The sequence below is a fragment of the Marmota flaviventris genome, chromosome 9, assembly GCF_047511675.1.
Source record: "Marmota flaviventris isolate mMarFla1 chromosome 9, mMarFla1.hap1, whole genome shotgun sequence".
Taxonomy (NCBI): Eukaryota; Metazoa; Chordata; class Mammalia; order Rodentia; family Sciuridae; genus Marmota; species Marmota flaviventris.
This window is the reverse complement of record NC_092506.1, coordinates 83,286,087-83,310,074: the sequence shown is the minus strand read 5'-3', so window position 1 is coordinate 83,310,074 and position 23,988 is coordinate 83,286,087. Positions and strand designations below refer to the sequence as shown.

At 34.6% G+C, this 23,988-nt stretch overlaps 2 protein-coding genes across 3 annotated transcripts in view; one reads left to right on the top strand and one right to left on the bottom strand.

Annotated features, from left to right (window-relative positions):
* Window positions 1-23,673, bottom strand: part of Jrkl (JRK like) — a 243,280-nt gene extending 219,607 nt beyond the window's left edge. Inside the window, exons 1-2 of one of the 2 annotated variants that reach the window (XM_027951415.3) lie at window positions 23,600-23,673; window positions 19,544-23,209 (exon numbers count right to left, since the gene is read on the bottom strand). In XM_027951415.3, coding sequence (XP_027807216.1) covers window positions 21,496-23,070 — 1,575 coding nt within the window. In that variant the 5' untranslated portion in view covers window positions 23,071-23,209; window positions 23,600-23,673 and the 3' untranslated portion in view covers window positions 19,544-21,495. Of the gene's footprint in view, window positions 1-19,543; window positions 23,210-23,599 lie in introns of those variants that run through there. The other variant, XR_003584939.3, reaches the window with a different exon arrangement.
* Window positions 23,674-23,773: 100 nt separating this feature from the next.
* Window positions 23,774-23,988, top strand: part of Ccdc82 (coiled-coil domain containing 82) — a 32,737-nt gene continuing 32,522 nt past the window's right edge. Inside the window, exon 1 of the mRNA XM_027951379.2 lies at window positions 23,774-23,832. The gene's annotated coding sequence lies outside the window, so the exon portion shown is untranslated. The remainder of the gene's footprint in view (window positions 23,833-23,988) is intronic.

The following is a 23,988-nucleotide window of genomic DNA, read 5'->3' as shown; positions in this document are numbered from 1 at the left end:
AAACAACATTTTATTTCTCACAATTCTGGAAACTGAGAAGTTCAAGATCAAGGTGGTGGCTGATTTGATTTCTGGTGAGGGCTCCCTTACTGTGTTGGTGACTGTTGCCCTCTGCCTCTATGCTCCCATGCAGAAGAGAGAAAAGCAGGCTTTCTGGAGTGTCTTTCTATAAGGACACTAACCAGATCAATTAGAGATAACTATATAATTTCATTTAACCTTAATTACCTGCTTTTAGACTATGTCCAAATACAGACACTTTGGGAGTAATGGCTTCAATATATGAATTGGGGGGGGGGGCAAAATTCAGTCCATAGTAATATAAGGATTCATCTAAATGTATTTTAAAGTCTGTATACATTCAAAAGTAACAACAATAATAGCTACTATGTATTAAATACTCCTTTCATCAAATCACTGCTGATTTTCAGGATATTTCTAGAACAATATTTCTTTTCCCTACTATGTAGGAAAGGAAATGGAAGGCATAAGATGGAAAAGTACCTTACCCAAGGCCATACAGCTACTAAATGAGAATTAGAACTTGAATCCATGTTTGTAGCAATCAAAACCCTAGCAAGAGCTTTCTACCATGTTCTTACATTGAAAATGTAACTCAAGATTACTGATCAGTCCTCAGTCCTGGCCTCTTTCCCTTCATCATGTGCCTGCACTATGAGGTTAGTGTGTTACACAGATACTCCAGAATTTTGGCAATTATAAAGCTGAAAATGGGTCAATAAAGATAGAGCTTATTCAGATGGTGAGTGAAGCACTAGATTACTGCTTACATATCTACATATATCTGAAAACATTAATGTAACACCCACATGTTCAAAGAGTACTTTGGCTTAACATAATCACATTTTGCAATGTTTTTCCTCTTTAATTTATCATGTTCTTATTTAAAATTTCACCTTGTTATTTATGATATACCAGATTTTAAACTGACATCACATTTGTCTTTCCCTTTTCTTCCCCAGAACAACATCCATTTGATCTTCACTTCAAGAAACATTTATTGAGCCCTTACTATGTTGTTATTATGTGCTATTTTAGGCACTTTAGATGCATCATCAGAGAAGAAAACAGCCAAATAACCCTACTAATATGGAGCTTGCATCTTAATATGGGGAAGAAAAAAATAACTAATAGAAATAAGAAAAAAGCAAATATATAGTATGCAGATATTTTCATAAAGATTATGGGAAAAAAGAATAATGAAAAGTAAAGATCAGAAGTTTAAGAGGAGTGTGTCAGTGTGAACCTCTTTGAGAAGGTGACAGTTGAACAAAGATATAAGGAGTAACCCACATTTGAGGGAACAGCATTTCTGACACAAGACACCTGTATGCAAAGATCTAGAGGTGGAAGTAGGCATCACAGATTTGGGAAGGAAAAAGAAATTCATCACTGCAGAAGCCAAGTAGACAGGAGACAATCCAAAAAATTAATGGGACAATATAATGAAGTATTTATAGGCCATTGTAAGTGCTTTTCTTTGACACTGGGCAAAATGAGAAGTCTTTGCGGGACACTGAGCAGAGGGAATGAAAAGAAAAACTAAACTCATATTTTTAAAGGATCATCCTAGCATGATATAGACAGACTGCAGGGGAGACAGGATAGAAGCAGGAGGCCAGTGGTGAGGCTATTACAACAAACCAGGTAAGAGAAGTTTGATGTCTTGGACCAAAGGGAGGGACAGTGGTAGTGGGGAGAAGTGATTAGACTCTGAAGTAGACAAAGAGTCAGAGAAGACTCATCTGCTGACCAAGTTCTGCCTCAGTTCTATAGAACTTAGCTATAGCTAGGGGACAAGAAAAACATCAGCAGGCATAGCCCTCAAAGCAGGATGTGGCTGCTTAAAATAACATCTAATACATAGTAAGCACTTATTTCTTAACAGTGACACTAAGATGTCCTCTAAGATAGGAAACTAAGGCACAGAAATATTAAATGACTGTAACTAGTAAGCAGGAAAGCTGTGATTATACATAAGACTTCTGACACAGGAACCCTCGCACACAACCATGCTGTATATGGCCATGCTGAATAAAGCACAGGTTTCAGACTTGAGATCTGATGACTCCAGGGCAAATAGCTGGAACCAATGGATTATAGGGAGCCCAGGCTAAGCCCTTAAATTCTGTAGTCCCTAACTCACCACTGAGGAAGAAACACCGTATTAAAGCAGTGACATCTAATGAACTTGTGAAATGAGTTACTCTCTGGGCACAAGAAATGAAATGAAACCTAACTAGACAAATGGCCATTTTATGCACTTCCCCATGTTCTTAAGCAGTGTAAGTCACATGATTTAACACTTCCTTAATGACTGGAGACAACATTATGAACATTCATTGAGGCACTGGGATCCAAGATGCAGAGCTGCTTATGTCATTTAACTTTGGGGAGAGGTTTTGTGCGATTCATTTTTAAAATAGTATATTGAAGTTTGAAATGAGAAAAAAAAAAGGTTAAGTAGCTGGAAGAATATTGGAAGTGTTTTTGCAGCTTAGCCTTGGGAGAGATAAAGTAAGTTGATTTGGACTAAGTCTGGGCCATTTGGACTGAATTTCTGCCTCTGGAGGAGGAGAACTTGACAATGAAGGAGAAGAGACCAACAGAGGCAATGCTGTCTTGTTCTCAGAATGCTCCTGGATGGAGCCAAAGCCATATTCGATGTGACACACACACACACACACACACACACACACACACACACACCCTATGTATATGAGGCATGTATAGGTCGTACTTATAGGATCTCAAGTTTTGCCATCATGAACACTCAAAGTACATCAAGCCTACAAGCTGAATGCTGAAAAGAAAGAGAAATTGCTCAATGCAGGTGATAATGCAGTAATTATCTTGCTAGAGGGAGGGCAGCAAGACTTGTGGCTTGGTGGGAAGGGAGTTGAATTGATGTCCCCACCAGCAGTGACATGAATTTGTGTTTTAGGTGTGACAGCCTAAAAGATCAGGGAAAGACAGAAATTTGAACAAGAGCAATTTAGCTCCCTCTTAAAACAGCTTCAGGATTTCCACATAACCTCTCACTTTGGGTTAGAAATTCTGTTTTTAAATAGATCTAAACTCAGCATACTATAGTGACACAGCCACAGCAATGTCTATAGCAGCATAATTCACAATAGTCAATCTATGGAACCAACCAAGGTGCCTTTTGAAAGATGAATGAATAAAGAAAATGTTGTATATGTACACGAATGAGTATAAGTCAGCCATAAAAAAGAATTAAATTATGGCATTTACTAGTAAATGGGGGGAACTGGAGGCTATCAATGCTAAGTGAAATATGCCAGATTGAGACAGTCAAAGGTTGAATGTTTCTTCTGATATATGGGAGCTAGTTCAAAATAATGAAGAAAAAGAAGAGAGAGAAAGATAAAATGAGAAAGGTAAAAAGAGGGAGGGATTCCATTAAAAAAAAAGAAGGAAGGTGGGAAAAGGACTGAGAGGGAGGAAGTAGAGTCAGAAAGAACAGAGGTGTGAATCTAACCTAACTTTCCTATGTGTATGTGTGTGTGTGTGTGTATGTATGTATATATATATATATATATATATATATATATATATATATATGAATATACTGCATGAATCTAACCATCATGTATATCCATAGACACTAACCAAAAAAAGAAAGAATAACCTAAAGTGAATAGCAGAAATGTGAGTAGAGGAGAGGGAAGGGAACAGGGAGAGGGAGGAAGGGAAGGAAAGGGAAAAAATATGGAGACAGAATTGTAGCAAATTATATTCCATGGTTTTTTAATTATGTCACAATGAATTCTGTTGTTATGTATAACCAAAAATAAACAATTTAAAGAGGAGGAGGGGGGAGAAACTAGAGAGGAGAGGGGGAGGAGGAGGAGGAGGAGGAGAGAGAGGGAAAGGGGGAGGGGAGGGGGAGGAGAAGAAGAAGAGGAAGAGGAAGAGGAAGAGGAAGAGGAAAAGGAGGAGGAAGTATTAGTAATGGCGGAGGTTCCCCTAGAACCTCTGGAAAATAACACAGCACAATCAATACTCTGATTTCAATCTGTGAAGCCTAGAACAAAGAACGGAATCATGCCATGCCTGAAATTTGGGTCTACAGAGGTGGAATAATGGATTAAATGTTATTTTAAGCTGATGAGTTTATAGTAATTTATTATGCAGTGATAGAAAACTAATATAATTGCTAAAAACATTTTTATGTAAGTTATTAGGAGAATGATATATTTTGATCATTAACATATATTAATTGTAAAAATCAATGGGTTTCAGTGCGTCCTTTCAAAACATGCATATATCACACTTGAATCATAGCCACCCTCCTTACTACATCTCTATCTCCTCTTTCAAATCCCCTTCCCCTTCTCTTATCTGCCCTCTTCTACTCTCAGGTCATTTTTTAGAAAGTTTCTATACATGAAAGAAAATCTACAATACTTTCTGTGTCTGACCCATTTAATTTAATTTGCCTGCAAATTACATGATTTCATGCTTCTTTATCACTTAAAAATACTCCTTTGAGTACATATTTTTTTTAAATTTGTTAATTTGTTGATGGTAGTTAGCCTGATTCCATATCTTGGTTTTTGTGAATAATGCTACAATAAACATGGGTATGCAGGTTATCACTTTTGTATGTGACTTATTTTCTTTCAGGCATATACTCAGGAGTGGCTATATCATGTTATAGTTCCATTTTTTTTTAAGTTTTTTGAGGAATCTCCATACTGAGTGGCTGTAGTAATTTACACTCCCACAAATATCCTCTACTGTTCTACATCCTGGCCAGCATTTGTTACTTTTTGGTTTTTAATAATAGCCATTCTGACTGGGGTGAAATAGAATCTCAGTGTAGGTTTGGTTGGCATTTCCTGATGGCTAAAGACGTTGAGAATTTTTTCATATTTCTATTGCCATTTGGACTTCTTGTGAATTGCATCTAAGAACAATATATTTAAACAAGATAACTAATTCTCCACAAGAATACTTCTTTCACCTGGATACTATCCTTCATTTTTCATAAATCAGAAGTTCATATTTCATATGTTTGAAATTTCTTAAAACTGTGGTTTTCTTATTTGAGTTGCTAATATGTGAGAATCACAAGAGCTCATTTTCATTGTGAGGTTTAATAAAATCAAGTAGCAAAGGATTCCAAAAATTATTTTCATCAATGTATCAGTGTTATAATTCAGTTAATATTAAGTTATTTGTGAATAAATTATTTCTAGTTGATTATTCTCTCCCCCCCCCACTTTTCCTTGGGGTACTAGGGATTAAACCCAGAAGCACTCTACCTCTGAGCTACATACCACTGAGCTACCTCTCCAGCACTTTTTATTTTATTTTGAGACAGAGTCACACTAAGTTTTCTAGCCTAGCATCAAACTTGTAATCCTCCTGCCTCAGCCTCCAGAGTCACTGGAGGCTCCTGTGCCACTGAGCTCTAATTGATTCCTCTTATATAACTATTGCCTCAGTTTTCTTCCTTCCTGATGAAGTTAAACCAAGTCAGTTAAACTTTTAAAAATAATTTGTACATCATATCATCAATAATCTTTATATTGTTGTATATAATCCATCCAATTTCCAGAAATAAATATTTTGAAAGGCCATTCAGAACTTAAATGAAAAGAACTATTTAAAAATATAATATCATGGTTCATAAAAATAAAAGAAAATAGCATGTAGTTAAAGAATTTCAGTCAAAATCAAGATTTTTCAAAATTATAAGTAAACATTTCAATTCTGAAATGTTGCCTTCATAGCACAAATATGTAAAACAATGAGGATAGAGTGAAAATATTATTTAATGCACTCCAACATTTTAATTGAACTTTTTACTGATAGGGATTTTAAAACAGCAAAGGAAAATAAAATCCTCTCCTTCTATGTTTATAAAAAAATTAAATGCATTTTGCTAAATGAAATTTTTATGTCTCTTCCCTGGGTATAAAGTATTATTAGGGCTAGAGACTAGAATAGATTGGACTCCTGCCACTGAGAGAAAAATTTCAAAGGCAAAGTCCAGATTCTGTGATCATGACTCAATAAGATTTCCAGCATTTGTTACAAAATAATGAGGCTCAACAAAATCTAACTAAATATGGTAGAATGCTAAAAGAGTTTAATTGTGCTTCTCAAATCTCCAATATGTTTACTGATTTTTAAAAATATTTGTTCAATCAATTACTGAGAGAGAAAAGTTATAATCACTCAATTCAAATGTATATTTTTCATGTGTATTTCTTAGTTTTAAGACTATTGTCAAGTGAAATATAAGAACATTATTTCGTCTAAGTGAATGGAAATATGTATTATGAAATTTCTCTTTTTATCTCTAATTATTTTTGCCTTAAGGTCTAAATTGTTTAAATATCAATTAAAATACAGCAAATTTTTTGGGTTAGTCTTTGCATAAATTTATCTTTTTCCATCTTTTGACTTTCAATCATTCTATGACCTTACATGCTAGATATGTTCCTGTTCATATTTTATTATCTTTATTATAACATGTAATGTAGTTATTTTTAGTGCAATTACTGATTCACTTAGGCTTAAACCTGCCAACCTGAATTTGCTTCCTATTAGTTTTATCTTTTCTATGTGCTTCTCTTTCTCTTTTTCTATTCACCTCCCTTCTCCTCTCCCAACAGCTACTCTTTATATATATTTCATGATTTCTTTTTCTCTGCTGTTTTTAGAAGTTATTCATTGTTTTGTTTTGTGGCTGCTCTATAGATTTTTACATAACTCCCTCACTTAATGAAGTATAAATTTAACTAGTACTTTACTTAGGTTACATACAATGCAAATACCTTAGAACTTAAGAGTAACTATCTCTGGACTTGTATGATAGAGTGCTTATATTTTAATTCTATGTGTTTTTACCCCAAAAGAAATTGTTACTATTATTATTGCCATTTTAGGTCAATATTCATTTTGATTTACTCATATATTTGCTGTTTGCATTGCCTTTTACTCCTTTCTTTATCTTTAATCTTTCTTTAATCTCTATACTTTAGCCTAGGATCATTTTTCTTCTGTATGAATAATATTCATCATATTTTTCACTTGTGGATTTCTTTTTTGTCTGGAGAGGTCTTCATTTGTGGGCTGGGAGGCATTTGTGTATGTGTGTGTGTATGTGTATTTTTGGTGATGAGTGCAAAACCCAGGGCCTTGTGCATGCTAAGCAAGCACTCTACAACTGAGTTAAATGCCCAACTCTTTACTTACATTCTTGATAAATATTTTCAGTAACTGAAAAATTCCACATTGGCAGTTTTTCTGGTTCTTTTGTTGTGGCCAGCATGCTGTGACTCTCTTCATTCCCTTTTTAAAGGTAATATTCTTTTTGCTCTGGATATTTTTTAATATTTTCCTCAATATTCCTTTTTTCTAAGTTCTGCTATGATATAATTGACGATCGATATGTTTTTAAAATCTTTTTTGGGATCCATTAAACTTCTTGAATTTGCATACTGGTATATTTAATCATTTCAGAACATTCTTAGCATAATATTTTCAAATTCTGCTACATTTTCTCTTGCTTTCCATTTGAGACTCCAATTAAACATGTTGGGGCTTCCCACTCTATAAACTGTCTTTTCTGTTTATTCCAGTCTCCTGCCTCTCTTCAGACATTATTTAAGATTAGATAATATTGGCTGTGGATATTTTCTTCTGTGGTCTTCCAGTTCACCAGTTTTCTCTTTAGCTAAGCTAATTAAATTGAAATCTCAATAATTTTACTTATTTTTTTTCAAGACCTAAAATCTCTAATTGGTTCATTTTCAAATCTGCAACTTTTATCATTTCAAATAACTTGCTAGAATTTTTAGATTTGGATTTTGATTCCTCAGTCATTTTAAAATACTTATTTTTTAAAGGATGTCTGAAATCTCCACTGTGGAGTACCTTTGGGTATGCTTCTCTTAACTTCTTGCACTTATTTATGTTTTCATTTCTTCTCATACATTTGATTATATTTAATTGTATCCTTACCAAAGCATTTGAAAAATTGTTAGAAAAACAATCCAACAAAAAAATCAACATGCATAAATCAAAGGCATTCCTGTATATCAGTGACAAATCTTCTGAAAAGGAAATGAGGACAACCACCCCATTCACAATATCCTCAAAAAATAATAAAATAGTTGGGAATCAACCTAACAAAAGAGGTGAAAGATTTATACAATGAAAACTACAGAACCCTAAAGAGAGAAATAGAAGAAGATCTTAGAAGATGGAAAAATATACCCTGTTCATGGATAGGCAGAACTAACATAATCAAAATGGCGATATTACCAAAAGTACTCTATAGGTTTAATGCAATGCCAATCAAAATCCCAACAGCATTTCTTATAGAAATAGATAAAGCGATAATGAAATTCATCTTGAAAAATAAAAGACCCAGAATAGCAAAAGCAATTCTAAGCAGGAAGAGTGAAACAGGCAATATAGCGATACCAGACTTTAAATTATACTACAGAGCAATAGTAACAAAAATAGCATGATACTGGTACCAAAACAGGTGAGTGGACCAATGGTACAAAATAGAGGACACAGAGACCAATCCACAAAATTACAACTACCTTATATTTGACAAAGGGGCTAAAAGCTTGCAATGGAGAAAGGATAGCATCTTCAACAAATGGTGCTGGGAAAACTGGAAATACATATGCAACAAAATGAAACTGAATCCCTTTCTCTCGCCATGCACAAAAGTTAACTCAAAATGGATCAAGGAGCTTGGTATTAAACCAGAAACTCTGCGTCTGATAGAAGAAAAAGTTGGCTCTAATCTCCATCTTGTGGGGTCAGGCTCCAAATTCCTTAATAGGACACCTATAGCACAAGAGTTAAAATCAAGAATCAACAAATGGGACATACTCAAACTAAAAAGTTTTTTCTCAGCAAGAGAAACAATAAGAGAGGTAAATAGGGAGCCTACATCCTGGGAACAAATTTTTACTCCTCACACTTCAGATAGAGCCCTAATATCCAGAGTATACAAAGAACTCAAAAAATTAAACAATAAGAAAACAAATAACCCAATCAACAAATGGGCCAAGGACCTGAACAGACACTTCTCAGAGAAGGATATACAATTAATCAACAAATACCCGAAAAAATGCTCACCATCACTAGCAATTAGAGAAATGCAAATTAAAACCACGCTAAGATACCATCTCACTCCAGTAAGAATGGCAGCCATTATGAAGTCAAACAACAAGTGCTGGTGAGGATGTGGGGGAAAGGGTACACTTATACATTGCTAGTGGGACTGCAAACTGGTGCAGCCAATCTGGAAAGCAGTATGGAGATTCCTTGGAAAGCTGGGAATGGAACCACCATTCGACCCAGCTATTCCCCTTCTCGGACTATTCCCCAAAGACCTAAAAAGAGCATACTATAGGGATATAGCTACATCGATGTTCATAGCAGCACAATTCACAATAGCTAGACTGTGGAACCAACCTAGATGCCCTTCAATAGATGAATGGATAAAAAAAATGTGGCATATATACACAATGGAATATTACTCCGCACTAAAAAATAACAAAATCATGGCATTTGCAGGGAAATGGATGGCATTAGAGCAGATTATACTAAGTGAAGCTAGCCAATCCCTAAAAAACAAATGCCGAATATCTTCTTTGATATAAGGAGGGAAACTCAAAACAGACCAGGGAGGAAGAGCATGAGAAGAAGATTACCATCAAACAGGGACAAGAGGTGGGAGGGAATGGGAGAGAGGGGGGGAATTGCACGGAAGATGGAAGGAGACCCGCATTGTTATACAAAAATACATATAAGAGGATGTGAGGGGAAAGGGGAAAAAAACAAGAGAGAGAAATGAATTACAGTAGATGGGGTAGAGAGAGAAGATGGGAGGGGAGGGGAGGGGATAAAGGAAGGGGATAGGAAAAGTAGCAAAATACAACAGACACTAGTATGGCAGTATGTATAAACATGGATGTGTAACCAATGTGAATCTGCAATCTGTATACATGGTAAAAATGGGAGTTCATAACCCACTTGAATCAAATGTATGAAATATGATAGGTCAAGAGCATTGTAATGTTTTGAACAACCAATTAAAAAAAGAAAACAATCTTTTTTTTTCTAAAGCTTCAAATGATGTTATCCTTCTCTGATGTATAATTGTGTTTGCTTCTGTAAAATTGCTGGAAGTTCTAGCAATCCAAAATTACTTAATACAATCTTGTGGTTTGACATATGACTCCCAAGTACATCTACATCCAGGAATAAACTGATTTAGTTCAACTTTTCCCTAATTCCTAGGGCATATCCACTTGGGATTACAAAACTATGAAGTTGTTCATTATATTCCCAAACTTTGGCAGATTCTCAACTCCTTTTGCATTTGCCTCTCAAAAAACCAAAACAAAACACACACACACACACACACACACACACACACACACATTTAGCGCTGTTCAGTCTCTCAGTTTTCTCCTTTAAACTGGTAGATGCTTGCAGAAAAATATATACCCTCAAATTCTGAGCTCACCTTTCTAGATTTGTTCTCTCCTTAATGTTGGCTCAGTTTTTACACAAATTATTTTTATAAACATGTTTGTCTAGATTTTTAAATATTCAGCAGGACAAGTGGTCTGAATTAAGTATATATTCCTCACCAAGAAACTATTAAAATTTTAAAAAATTATGCATAGAAACAAAATATAAAGTATAAAACAAAATATTATGTTTAAAATAGATATATGATCAGATCTTTAGATGCACCTTGAGAACATTTACTCAGCAAATTTATGGACAAACAGAAATTGGAAGTAGGAGTAATAGGTCTTTTTCCCTCAATGAGTGTGGAGCAAAACAAGTTTCTATAAAATATACTATTTTTGTTTTTGGCCAGGACAATGGGCATGTCAAGGAAGTCCAATGGAAGAAGGAAAAGTAAACTTGAATGTTTGGCAAAAGGAAATTACTGTTCAGTCATTTCCTCAAACCTTCAAATCCATATTCTCAAGTACATTTGTGCAATTACTACAATTAAAAAAAATTGCCAAGGCAGTTCGTAGAAACAAGACAGAAATAAAACTACAAAAACCGAAGAGAAAAAATAAATACTAAGTTATAAAGATTAAGCTAAGCTATACATTTATAAAAATTGCTAGAATCAATGAGAACTAGGAAAAATGATGACTTGAAATTCAATTACTATCTTAGAGCTTCTTTTACTCTATCTTATTAATACAATGGATACTAAGCTCAGTTAGAAGCAAGAAGCTTATATATATATATATATATAATAACTCTATATTTCAAAAAGCTAGGAAAAACTCTATTGAAAATTTTCACCATAAAGAAATTATAAATTCAAGGAAATAGATATGTTCAACCTGATTTAAACATTATATAATATTTAAGTGTATCAAAATATTACATGGCACCTCATCAACATGTACCATTTTGTGATTTTATGTATCAGTTAAAAAATAATTTAAATTTTAAAAAAGAGAAACTAATCTCACAAGAAAACAACAAACAAGATATAAAGTTTAATTTTTGTTCCTAGAATGTGGCTAAATCCTCAGTCTAGGATTAAGGAGCTGCCTGGGGAAACTTGAAAAGTGTAGAGAAACACTGCATATTTTTCTACTTTTAAATGAATTATCTATCTCTTTTTTTCCACATACAAATGTAATATTTCTTTAAGCCTATAAAATTATTACAACAGTATAGTGATTCCTTTCCTAGACTTGTTTTTAGTAATAGCACATTTACGTCCAAAGGTCACTCTTCTGAATAGCTGAATCTATAAGCAAATCTTCACTCTTGGCAGATTCTGTCACACAGGTTCTGTAATTTGCCACAAATTATATTGGCAATTGTTCACTCCCTGTTAACTTTTGACTTCTAATGAAAGTATTTGTCTTAAATTCTATTACTGCATAAGTTAACAACAGCCAGTTAGTGAAGAGGCTAAAATATCTTACCATATACCTAAAGTTGATAGTCTTTATGGAGTCAACTGTGGAGTCACATTAACACTTTTCATTCCTTGTAGATACATGACTTAACAGAGAAGCACTAAGATAGTTAAATCCTACTTAAACATATAGTTTCTTAGCCCATACTACATCACAAATATGGAAAATATTTATATAGATATCAAATATAGTCATTAATATTTCAGGCATGAAAGCAAAAGTTGACTTCTACCTGATTATCCACAACTTCCTTCAAAAATCAATGCCTTTACAACAGGCATTGTAGTGCATGCCTGTAATCCCAGTGATTCCAAAGGCTGAGGCAGTAAGATTGCAAATTCAAGCCCAAACTGGACAAATTAACAAAACCCTCTCAAAATAAAAATAAAAAGGAATGGGGATGTAACTCAGTGCTAAAGAATGCATGGGTTCAAGCCCCAATATCCACATACATACACACAAGATGTATGAATGTATGTATGTGGATATTGGGGATTGAACCAAGATCTTACAAAATAACTTTATTGCTTTTATATTAAAAAAAACCTGTAATTTTTTACTACAAAATGCATATTAGGTGTAATAGAATATATACACCTAAAGCAAAAGCATTCTCATTAAGCCCACAATTTAAATATTACTATAAATATGTTCTTATAAATCCTACATATTTTTAAACAAAATAGAAAAATAGAACAAGAATTACAAACCTTTTGTGAGCTTTTTTCTCATGACAAAACATATTTTCTATGCTACGTAACCCTTCCATTAAAATAGTTTAGCTTTGATTAAATTTTTTTTTTCTTTTTCTGGTACCAGGTATTGAACCCAGGGATGCTTAACCACTGAGCTAAATTCCCAGCTTTGATAAAAAATTTTAATAGGTTTAGAACTTGTAGATTCAATTTCTGAGTGACTATTCTCCATTGTTTCCACAATCTACATATATTTTTATCCAGAATTATGTAAATCAAAGTGCTATAAAAAGCAAAGTCAATATTCTGAAATGCCACAAGATGGGGATGTTACTCCATTTAAACTATTTATTGTTTTCTTTTTCTTTTTCATGTTGAAACGTCTTAAAAACCTTAATTTCGGTTCTTTTTAAGATTTCAACATAATGTATGCTTCAAATGAAGTTAAAATTGAGCCATCTACAAAATAAATTTATAACAAGGCTATCACTGTAAAGTGTCAGTATCTTTGTTTTTCTACAGGCTATATGCACTTATCTTAGCTTTACTGTGTGTGTATATATGTGTAATCCCAAGTATTCATTTTCTTTCTCTCTGTTGCCCTATATGCATGGCTTCTATGCAGTGACTGTGTCACATAATTATCACCCCGTTAAACTATGTCTAGTTCACAGTTGCAATCCCAGTATCAAATGAATGTGTCACATTTGTCTTGTGAATATGTTGATATGCCATTTTTTTCTGTTCCTATTCTCCCTTATCTCATCTAATTTTTTTGTTAATATATGAAAGGTATCTAATAGTCCATAATGATGCCAAAAAGATATTTTATTCCTTTCCACTTCTATTTTCTCCATAATATTCACTAAAAGTTTAATTTTTAAGTTGGTTTTATTATTAAATTTAATTAGGAAACAGTATGTTTTATATGTTCCCTGTGTTAGGTAGGATGTTTATTTCTAGTCCTCTGGATGCCTTGCACCTAATGAATTCTCTATTCAGTTGTTTCATGTACTTCCTGGGTACAGATTAAGTAAAAGAGGAAGGCTTCTTTGAACCCATTACATCAATTAGGAATCACTGCAGGTGTGTGTGTGGGGGGAGGGATTTAAATGTTTTTCTCTGCAATTTTTTCTTAATATAAAAAGCTTGTCTAAATATTGACCAGATTTTTATGTTTTCATCTACCATGGGCTAAATTGCCTGATTTCATTATCAAAATTAATGAGATAGTAAAATATTTTCTTTTAAAAAAGTAATCATGCCTCTTTACATCTGTTCAACATCATTCTGGAAATCTAGCCAACGAAATAAGAAGAGAAAAAGCATAGGAATGGGAAGAAATCAAACCCCCTTCGTTCAGGGATGACATGGTTGTTTTGATAGAAGTATCCACAGAATCAATAAAAATATAAGTGCTGGAATTAATTAGTGATTATAGAAATTTGCAGAGTATAGGGTTAATATACAAAAGTTAATTGTTCATATATACCAGCAATGAATACTTGGAGTCAAAATTTACAAACACAAAAATCTTTTACATTAACAATGAGAATAAGAGAAAGAGGAAAATATTTGAAAATAAGAGAGAGGGTGTGGATACAGCTCAGTGGTAGAGGACTTGCCTACCATGTTCAAGATCCTAGGTTTATCTCAGTGCCACAAAAATAGAATAAAATTAAAAGAAATACACCTAACAAAATATGCACAAATCTATATGAGGAAAAAAACTACAAAATTCGAATGAAAGAAACCTAAGATCTAAATAAAGGAAGAAATATTCCATGCTCATGGATAGAAAATCCCAATGTTTTCAAAATGTCACTTCTTCCCAACTTGATCTATAGCATCAAAAAAATTCCAATCAAAATTCCAGCAAAACCTTGGTGTGGTGGCATATACCTATAATTCCAACTACTCAGGGGGCAAGAAGATTGCCAGTCTGAAGCCAGCCTGGGTAAGTTAGCAAGATTCTGTCTCAAAATAAAGTTTTTAAAAGGACTGGGAATGTAGCTCAGTGGTAGAGTATTTGCCTAGCCTGCTCAAAGTCCAAAAAAGAAAAAGAAACCAACCAACCCAGTGTGTCAGTCAGCTTTTTTGTCACTGTGACCAAAATGACTTACAAGAACAACTGAAAAGAGAAAAAAAAATTATTTTGAGCACAGGTTTTAGAGATTTAGTCCATGGTTGGCCAACTCCATTGCTCTGAAGTAAAGCAGAATATCATGGTAGGTAGGGTGTGGATGAAGGAATAGGTCACTAGGGGAATGCCTTTGGCAGGTTATTTTGGTCAGATCAATGAAAAGCAGACTGACGCCTAGCACGTTATTTTATGGATACTGACAGACTCTAAAGTTTATATGAAAAAGCAAGACACAGAATAGCAAGCGCAAAAATACTGAAGCAAAAGAATAAAGTCAGAGAACTGACATCATTTGACTATATGATGTATTATAAAGTTATAGTAATCAAACAGGGTTGTTGCCGGGTACAGCGACACATGCCTATAAACCCAGTGGTTCAGGAGGCTGAGGCAGGAAGATCACAAGTTCAAAGTCAGCCTCAAAATTTACCAAGGCCCTAAACAACTTAGTGAGACCCTGTCTCAAAATAAATATTAAAAAAAGGGCTAGGGGGCTGAGGCTGTAGGTCAGTGGTAGAGTAATTGCCTCACAACTGTGAGGCACAGAGTTCAATCCTCAGCATCACATAAAAATAAATACATAAAAAGATAATGTGTCCATTTACAACTAAAAAAATATTTAAGAAAACAAAAGGACTGGAGATATGGCTCAGTGGTTAAATGCCCCTGGATTCAATCCCCAACACCAAAAACAAAACAAACTAGGGTCGTTGGCAAAAGAATAGACAAATAGGTTAATGACAAAAATAAAGAACTTGGAAATAGGCCCACATAAATGTAGTCAACTGATCTTTGACAAAGGAGTAAAGACAACTTAAAATTGAAAGATGAGTCTTTTCAACAAATAATGCTGAAAACTGATGTCCACATGCAAAACTACATAAATCTAGACACAGACTTTAGATCTTTCCTAAAAATTAATTTAAAATGGTTTATGGCCCTGTAAAATTCCCAGAAGGTGACACACTAGAAAATCTAGGTAGCATTGATTTGGTGTTGATTTTTAAGATAAAACACCAAAACTACTAGCCATGAAAGAAAACATAAGTAAGTTGAACTTCATAAAAATTGAAAAGTTAAAATTGCTCTGCTAATGACACTGTTAATAAAATAACACAGCAAGCCAGACTGGAAGAAAATACTTGCAAAACACATATCTGCAACAAGATTATTATCCAAAATAAACCAAGAAATCTTAAAATTCAACAATAAGAAAACAACCCAATTTAAAAGTGGGCAAAAGGATTGGGGATAATAACTCAGTGGAAGGGTGCTTGCCTAGCATGTGTGGGGCCAAATTGGATCCACAGCATTGCCAAGAAAGAAAGAGAGAGAGAGAGAGAGAGAGAGAGAGAGAGAGAGAGAGAGAAGGAAGGAAGGAAGGAAAGAAAGAGGAGGGAGGTTAGGCAAAAGATATGAACATATACCTCACTAAAAGACATACAGATGACAAATAAGCATAAGATACTCAACATCAAATATCATCAGGGAACTGCAAATTAAAACAAGAATGAGATACCACTGTATCGTAATTTGAGTCCTTTACATTGATTTCTTGGTTTTTTTTTTTTTTTTTTTTTTTTTTTATCTATAACCAACAGATGAAATGTGTGGTAGTCTGTTACTCTTCTACTTGTAGCCCATTGAGCAAAGATAATTATAAGCCTCATCTACCAATTCTTTAATTTGCCTTGCCTAGAAACTTTTAACAGGAATAAGAAGCTGCAACCTGTTAGCATTTTAATTAGAAACTCAAAAAAAATGCAGGTCTATTGTTACTGATATTGTAAGAATACAAGTCTCACAAAAAACCATTACAGCTTATTGATTAGTTAAAAAAAAAAAAAAAGGTGTGGTGACTGTTTCCACAAGTTGTCATAAAATACTGAGTTAATACTTTGTCTCTCTCACAATTTGAGATTATATTCAAGTCTGTTTCCCTAAAAGGGCAAAAAATTCCTATAATATTGAAATATTTTACAAGTCTGAAAACTGCTTCACAAACTTAAGGTTGAAAATGTTTTTACAGGTAACAACTTTAATTAGGAAATTCATTGTAAAAATTATCTATTCATCTAAATTATAAAAGTATGTTAACATTCAAAGTTAATTTCACATTAGTGATAATCAATTTTATTATGGCCTGAGATACTCATTGACCTGAGACAGTTCAAATAAACTAAAAAATAGAGAATTTATTAAAACTCATTTAAGATAATACTCCTATATTAGACATTTAATACTGAATATAATCTCTTTTTAAAAACTTTTTCTTGGGCTGGGGATGTGGCTCAAGTAGTAGTGCGCTCACCTATCATGCATGAGGCACTGGGTTCGATTCTCAGCACCACATAAAAACAAAATAAAGATATTGTATCCACCTCAAACTAAAAAATAAATATTTTTAAAAAAAACTTTTTCTTAGTTATACATGGAAACAATATCTTTATTTATTTTTATGTGGTGCTGAGGATCAAAAACAGTGCCTCATATGTGCAAGGCAAGCACTCTGCCACTGAGTCCAACCCCAGCCCCTGAGTATAATCATTTTTGAGCATTTTATTCTTTAACTTTCTTTTATATGTATTTGAGTTCTCTCAGTTTTTTGTTGTCACTGTTTTTGATTTGCAGTTATGGGGATCAAACCTAGGGACTCTCATATGCTAAGCAAATGTTCTACCTCTGTTACACTCCCAGCCTGGGAGGCTTTCCATTTTTTAAGATAGCAAATCAATCATCTCTACATAATATGAGTATTATGTGTAAATATCTGGAATGTGTTAACAAAAGAGATTATTTCTATGTTTATAAAAGTAAATGAACACATATTCATACATTTCTAAATAACCTTAAAACAGTTCTAGTTTTAAGAACCAGTTCATATGCTGAAATGCATCAATCTTGGAAAGCATTTGTTTGTCATATATTCATTATTGAAATACTACAGTAGCCTGTTTGAGTCATTCTTCTAATACAAAAAAAAGTCTAAGGATTTAGTTTCAAGTTCATGGTCATTCACTGAAATCTACAAGAAGAAATTGGGAATGATATTTTTTAATTTTTTTATTATAGAGTAGGTAAATATTTGGAAATAAATGTTCTAGAAAAATTGTCCTCAATAAGTAAAAAAGGAGATTCGACTGAGTAGATTACAAATGTAGCTCAGAAAATTCATTTATGGATAAATGATTTCTCTTTATCATCCACTAGAGTTACTCAAATCAAAACAGATATCTTGTGCTATTATTATGTGTGGGGTGCTATTATTATGAAACATAGTATATGACATGAGTGAGCAAGAAATTGGCATCAAAGAAATAACTACCAGATGCTGGGAAGATGAAATGGTGGTAAGAACATTTTGTAAATATAATTTCAATGATTTAGAAAGCAGACCAAGTGCCTATGAACTAGTTCTAGGGAAATGGTTCTCACCCAGGAAGAATTTTGACTCCTGTGGGATCTTTGGCAATTATCAGGAGACATTTTGGGTTGTCATAACCGGAAAAGACACGGGGTGTGGTTGGTGGAAGTGAGGGATGTTGCTAAAAATCCTGAAATACACAGTATAGCCTCCTCAGAAGTTATCTATACTAAAATAATGCTTATTTAAGACGCTCTACTGAGAAAATGGCTAATAAGAGCCAAAAAAATAACATTGGTTGTTCCTTATTGTATTTAGTAAATATTACTAGAGAGAGAAAGATAAGCTCAGAAAATAACTAGTAAGCTACAAACAGAAATAAAAGGGTTTAAAGAGAGAACTTTGGGGTTGTTTTGTAAATCTAAAAAACAATTCCTTTATGAGCTGGGGATGGTATAATGCTTGACTAGCATGCTTAAGGCCCTAGGTTTAACCCTGACACTACAAAGGAAAAAAACAAACAAAAAAAAAACAACAAACCCTCAAACCAAAAAGGAAACACAATTTCTCTAGACTGCAAATAGTAGGAAAGAAGAAGACTGACATAGTAAAGCCTCAGCAAGACTTCTCAGCTAAGATTAATTTAAGGTTTTTACTTTTCCAACCAAAATTTTATTTTATTTCTTGGACAATGAGCTAATGTACATGAAAATAACCTGAGAATCATAAAATATTATGAAAGTGTTATTATTAAGGCCAGCACAATTTTTCCCAACACTGAACTTCAAACTGTTGAAATGGGAAAGGATTCTCACTGAGCATTGTTAACTGAAAATCACTGCTATTAAGTTGCCCATTTTTTAAAGTCATAAAATACTACAGAGAAGGTTGAAGACAAGCTCATAAGAGGTTAAAGGAAAGGGCAATGGCTATAATAAGAATATTGGGAAGCAGATTAGTAACTTCAGACACTTGTGGCAAATGGTAAAGGGGAATGGCAAAAAATAAATGTTATAGTGACAAACGGCAAAAAGGTTGGTCTAATTTAGATAAATGTAAGCATAGAAATTTAATTCCAAAATTCTTACCTGTAGGCAAATGATCTTCAGAAATTAAGAATATGAGATAGGCATATTTTATCTACTCATATTTATAGGATTAAATGATATAAAGTATACTGCTTACATCATAAAACAGCATTCAATTATTGGCAGCTTTTATAATAAAGAACATAATGATGAGAAACAAAACTGCTAACCTACCCCTGTTTTCATATTTCAGAGAAGAGCAAGCAGCAGTAAACCAAAGAAAGAATGGCGCTCTGAATCTAGATAAAGTCACAAGATTCACACTCACAGCCACGAGGAACCTTTTACTAGATATTTGTTTAAAACCACACAGCTTAGCAGTAACATGAGTTTCACCACTAGGTGGCAATGACACAGCTGCATTTCACCAAAAGGATGAGTTCTGAAGACAGCAAATCCAGACAAAATCCCAAGAAGGTTTATAGTACATATTTTCATTTTAGAAAAATTATTTTATATACTATTTAATTAATAGAAAAACTTTTTCATCTGATTCAATATACATGTTAACTTCTGATGTTTTTTTTTCCACTAAGCACTGATAAAATTTATGGAGTGAACACATTTAAATACTTTCATCACAAGTCTTTTAAAAATGTAGACATATACAAAAATGAAGATAACAGAAATTATGGAAAGCTAAAAATATTTTTAAAGTTTTAGAATTTTAAGGCATAAAATGTTAAATATTTCAATGAAAAAGTTAACCTTTCAAAAATGACTGAGAAAAATTCTGATTTACTATTATTTTTAAAGTTTGGGCCCAAATATGATATAATATGGGAATATTTTGCTTTTAAATTATAAATTATGTTAGTTTTAATACATGCAAAGTATTTTCAAGTCTTAAATAGTTCATCAGGAAAATTTATCAAAATTCCGACTTACATTAAATTTTAGCAGAAATAATTAATTCTTTTTCACATATGTCAAAACAATAAACAATAAATTCTTTAGTGTCTGGCACTTCCCATAGTTATTCTGTTTTCTTCATAAAATAGGATACAAACATGACTTACTTAAAATAGTAAAAACTTTATTTTTTTCATAACAAATAAAAGAGCCAAATATGACAAACTTGGTTCCAAGTTATAGACAATTTTCTAAGTGTTCATTAAAAACAAACTTAACTTTCAAATTCCCAAAATGCTGTACCCCAAATATAAGTTGGGAGCTCAAATCATAACATGTAACATTAAAAAACCTGTACTATAATAAGATGAATAAATAAACCTATACTGTTTCCCAATTCATAAAAAAATGACTAAATTAAAAGAAACCTATTATTCTTATTATAAATAACTAAAGTTCCCAAAATTCTTACTACAAATAAATTGATTAGAATACCTCTTTTAAATATCAGCTTTCCAAGTTTCTACGTAACTTAGCAATTACCTACCATATTTATTTGATTTCCAGAATATCATCATCATCTTGCCACTCACATAAATATGAGACAACAGAAGCATGAGTACTTATTTTTATAATTCATAAATCATCATTTCCCCATGATTATTGAACTTCATTTAAATTACTATAGGTCATCCTAAAATCTTATAATATAGATCTTTTTCAACCTTTACACTATACAAACACAAAACAGACCACCATTTAAGATGGTTACAAGAAAGGATTGCTGTGGTATCTCTGAAAATTCAAGCAAAAGATTTTAGGAAAGTGCTCAATCTGTTCACTGTTATCTCTTAACTATTACTAAAAATCACAGGAAATGCCACTGTTATAGAAAGGAGAATGGTGGACTTACAAAAATCAATACAGGTATACATATAATTTATACATAATCAGCTTCTGATAATCTGAACAAATAAATGGACAAGGGACAACAAGTAGCAAAAAAAAAAAAAAAAATCCTCAAACCTTAGATTTTTTTTCTTTCTTGCTTTTTTGTAGTACTGGGGGACTAAACCCAGAGGCACTCTACCACTGAACTACATCCCCAGTCCTTTTTATTTTGAAACAGGGTCTCACTAAATTGCTAAGGCTGACCTCAAACCTGCAATCCTTCTGCCTCAGCATCCCAAGCAGTTAGGATTATAGGTTTGTGTCACCATACTTGGACAGATGTTTTTCTATCTGTATTTCATAAGACTATGCCTGAGAATTCAGAACATAAAGAAAATTAAGCCATGTTGCAAAAGGGGTATGCTCACAAATACAATTATTAAACAATGATAAAAATGAAATGTCATTATTGGCTAGAATTTGTCATCTTCTGTTTATTTCTGATGGTGGCTCGAAGTTTACGTATTACCAGTCTATCAGGTAGAATCATATCACCCTGTTGTTCTAGATAATCCAATAAACTTTCAGTCCATTGAAGAGCAGCTGCATGATTTATATGTTTCTCTGGAATTAGTTCTATTTCTTCTTCCTCGTTTTCACTGGATTCATCTGTCTGACCTTGTGCTCTTCTGATGATTTCACTGTCAGTTAATACTTCATAGCCTGGTTCAGTACTGTCTATTTCAAGCCATTTTTCAATATTCTCAGTAGTCACATTTTCCAATCCTTTGGTATGCTGCAAAATGGTGGCCACAGTACCCACAGAAATATCTTCTTCATCAAAATCCAAGCCTTCTTTCTCTTCTACATGAGGAAGAATCTGTTTCCAAGCTCTGCTAATGGATACTGGTTTTATTAAGTTCCACGCCATTGATATTTCATAAAGTGCATCAAGCAGAGTTAGTTTCTTCCAGAATGACTTCAGGTCATTTCCTTCTTCCAAGTTGTTTTGGAGAAGACCAGCACGATAGTTTCTCTTCATTGCTGCTATAACTCCCTGATCCAAGGGCTGAATCAATGAAGCCACATTAGGTGGCAGATATTTGGCAAATATTTGGCCATCATCTGATCTTAAGACATTTTCATTTGGATGTGTTGGTGAGTTATCCAATAATAGCACAGCCTTTTCTTGCAAGCCTTTAGATCTTAAGTACTCTCGAACCTGTGGCACAAAAATCTTATCAAACCATTGTCGGAAAATGGAAAGATCCATCCATGCACCTTTTTGGCTGAAATAAGAGACTGGGAGGTTTAAAGTGTCAGTTGATTTGAAAGAGCGAGGTTTCTTTGCTTTGCCCACAACACAGAGTTTAAGTTTGTGTAAACCTGTTGCATTGGCACAACACATGATAGTGACTCTTTCTTCAACTGACTTGTGTCCAGGGATAGTGCATTTACCTTTGACTACTGAAGTCCTAGAAGGTAAGCACTTCCAAAAAAGTCCAGTTTCATCCGCATTGTAGATCTGTTCAGGGTGCAAATTCTCTTGCTCAATAAAATCTCGAAAACTATTACAAAAATCTTCCACAGCAGTCTCATCTCCATTTAATCTTTCATTTCTAATGTTAATCTCTCTAATGCTGTGCCGTTGCTTAAAACGAGTTAACCAACCAGCAGAGGGGTTAAAATCACCATCCATTCCCAAAGCATAAAAGAAGAACTCAGCCCTTTTTGCACAGATTGGTCCAGATATGGGATTCCCTCTAGCTCTCTGCTGGTTGAACCATTCCAGCATTGCTCTGTCCAGTTCCTCATACATGGATGGCTTCATAGATTTCCTCTTGGCCAAAAGACTTGTGGAATCAGAACTGCTTGCATAAGTTATAATCTTTTCCTTATTTTTCCTTATATCCCGAACTGTTGTTTCGCCAATTCCATAAATCACGGCCAGTTGCTTGGAAGAACCTCCATCTTCAAGTTTCTTTATTATATCAAGCTTATCTTTAATAGTCAACACCACTCGCTTCCGTTTCCCTGACATAGTGAGACTCTAGGACTCACCCCGCACTCACACTGTAGTAGTCCACAAAATCCTTCCTTCTCTTGACTCACTTTAACGAAGTCTTAAACTCTGGACCTTTTAACCTTCTGAGAAACTTGGTAGCCCTGCCTGGGTTTAGCTGGCAAAGAGATGGCAAAGGAAGGTTTAAAAATAAGTTTGAGAAAGCAGGCCTTTAACTTAGATGGGCAGCAGAGGAGGCCCCAAGTCACCGCGGATAATCTGGATTACACACATGTGTGTTATCAAGCCAGCAGCAGGGAACAAGACTATAACCCCATCGTGGCCACAACTCTCCTTCACACCCAGGTCCCTGGTCACTAATCCCTGCCACACCCCAAAGTTAAGGCAGAGAGCGGAAGAGCGGGGGACTAGCCACCTTCCCCAGGGGAACGGTTTGATTCCTTCCCCAACTGCCGGGCCCTCCCGCCGCACAGCCCCACTGTCCCACGCCGGGTTTGGCTTGTGCAGTCCTCCCGGCCCCTCTCAGCCCGCCGGGCCCCTCTCCCACCTCAGTTGCAACCAGAACCCCGCACAGCTCCCTGAGTGCCGCGCAGTGGCCGCTCCTCCCCCGGCACACGCTCCCGGAAGACAACCCCTCCCGCCACCTGGCTCCGCCTCTTGCTCCGCCTAGAGGCGGGACTTCCCCTGGTACCCGGAAGCGGGTGGGCGCCTCTGCTGTAGCAAGTGCCCGGGGCGGAGGCGGAGGCGGAGGCGGAGGCAAAGGCGGAGGCGCTTTGAAAGGTGAGAGCGCGAGGGCGGCGCGGGGCCAGCTCGCGGCGGGGACTCGCCCTTGCTCCCTCAGCTAATGGTATATTAGAAGGGCGGGGTTTACCGCGCCTCCCGGCCGGCCGAGAGTAAAATTCCCGCGGGTGCTGTTGGGTGGACCGGACGGCGCCC